Source organism: Austrofundulus limnaeus, unplaced genomic scaffold (assembly GCF_001266775.1).
Source record: "Austrofundulus limnaeus strain Quisiro unplaced genomic scaffold, Austrofundulus_limnaeus-1.0 Scaffold271, whole genome shotgun sequence".
Taxonomy (NCBI): domain Eukaryota; kingdom Metazoa; phylum Chordata; class Actinopteri; order Cyprinodontiformes; family Rivulidae; genus Austrofundulus; species Austrofundulus limnaeus.
The window spans coordinates 38142-39032 of record NW_013952673.1 but is presented as its reverse complement, the minus strand read 5'-3'; the positions used below and the strand labels follow the sequence as shown (position 1 = coordinate 39032).

The window sequence follows — 891 nt, the reverse complement described above, 5'->3', positions numbered from 1 at the left end:
ATTATTATTATTATTATTATTATTATTATTATTATTATTATTGATATTGTGTTGGCTTTTAAAATATTTATCAGTTTTAGGGGTTTTCTTCTTGAGTAGCAATAATTCTCCTAATCCTGTCGATAAAATGACAAGACATTAATCAGGCCGATGTGTTTTTATTTTTATTTTTTAATGTTGTTTTGTGGAGTATTTACATCAAGTGGCACATTATGCTTTCAGTCCCTTATACATAACTTGTAAGACAATAATGATCAGGAGCTCCGTCAATCTGACTGTTTTAAATTAAAACTATGAACTGCTGCTGGATGGTAACATGGAAATATTGTAAATAATAATATTGGAAATGCAGTAATCCTGACGACTGTTCAAACAATTTTTTTCAACATGTTTTTGTTCTTTTGCTTGTGTGCATGAMGTTTATACTGTWAGGCCTACTACTCAAATACAAATAGTTAATTTGTCCTCAGATAAAGGAAAAAAAGTACTGCAACTATTTGTACAGCTGTTCAGCCAATTTGAACCACTGTGGATCTCGAGCACAATAATAAACAGCAGAATCTTCAGTTTTCAGATTGTTCATCTGCAGATACAGCTGCTCTTTGYTGTTGTCTCTGGAGATGATAAACCGGCCTTGAACTGACTGGGAGTAGWATTTCCTATCACTGTCATACTCAATAGTTGCAATCCACTCCAGTCCTTTTCCAGGAGCCTGTCGGATCCAGGCCATCCAGGAGATGCTGAATGAGACTCTAGAGGCCGTACAGGTCAACCTGTGGGAGTTTCCAGGGTTTATAACAGCTGGTTCAGATTCTGTCAAAGTCTGACCATAAACACCTGCCAAAACAGACAAGAAGGGGCTTATATACACACACACACACACACACACAC

At 36.2% G+C, this 891-nt stretch overlaps 1 protein-coding gene across 1 annotated transcript in view; it reads right to left on the bottom strand.

Annotated features, from left to right (window-relative positions):
- Nucleotides 1–891, bottom strand: part of LOC106526307 (uncharacterized) — a 44114-nt gene that overhangs the window by 41984 nt on the left and 1239 nt on the right. The window contains exon 3 of the mRNA XM_014020885.1: nt 518–860. Coding sequence (XP_013876339.1) covers nt 518–860 — 343 coding nt within the window. The remainder of the gene's footprint in view (nt 1–517; nt 861–891) is intronic.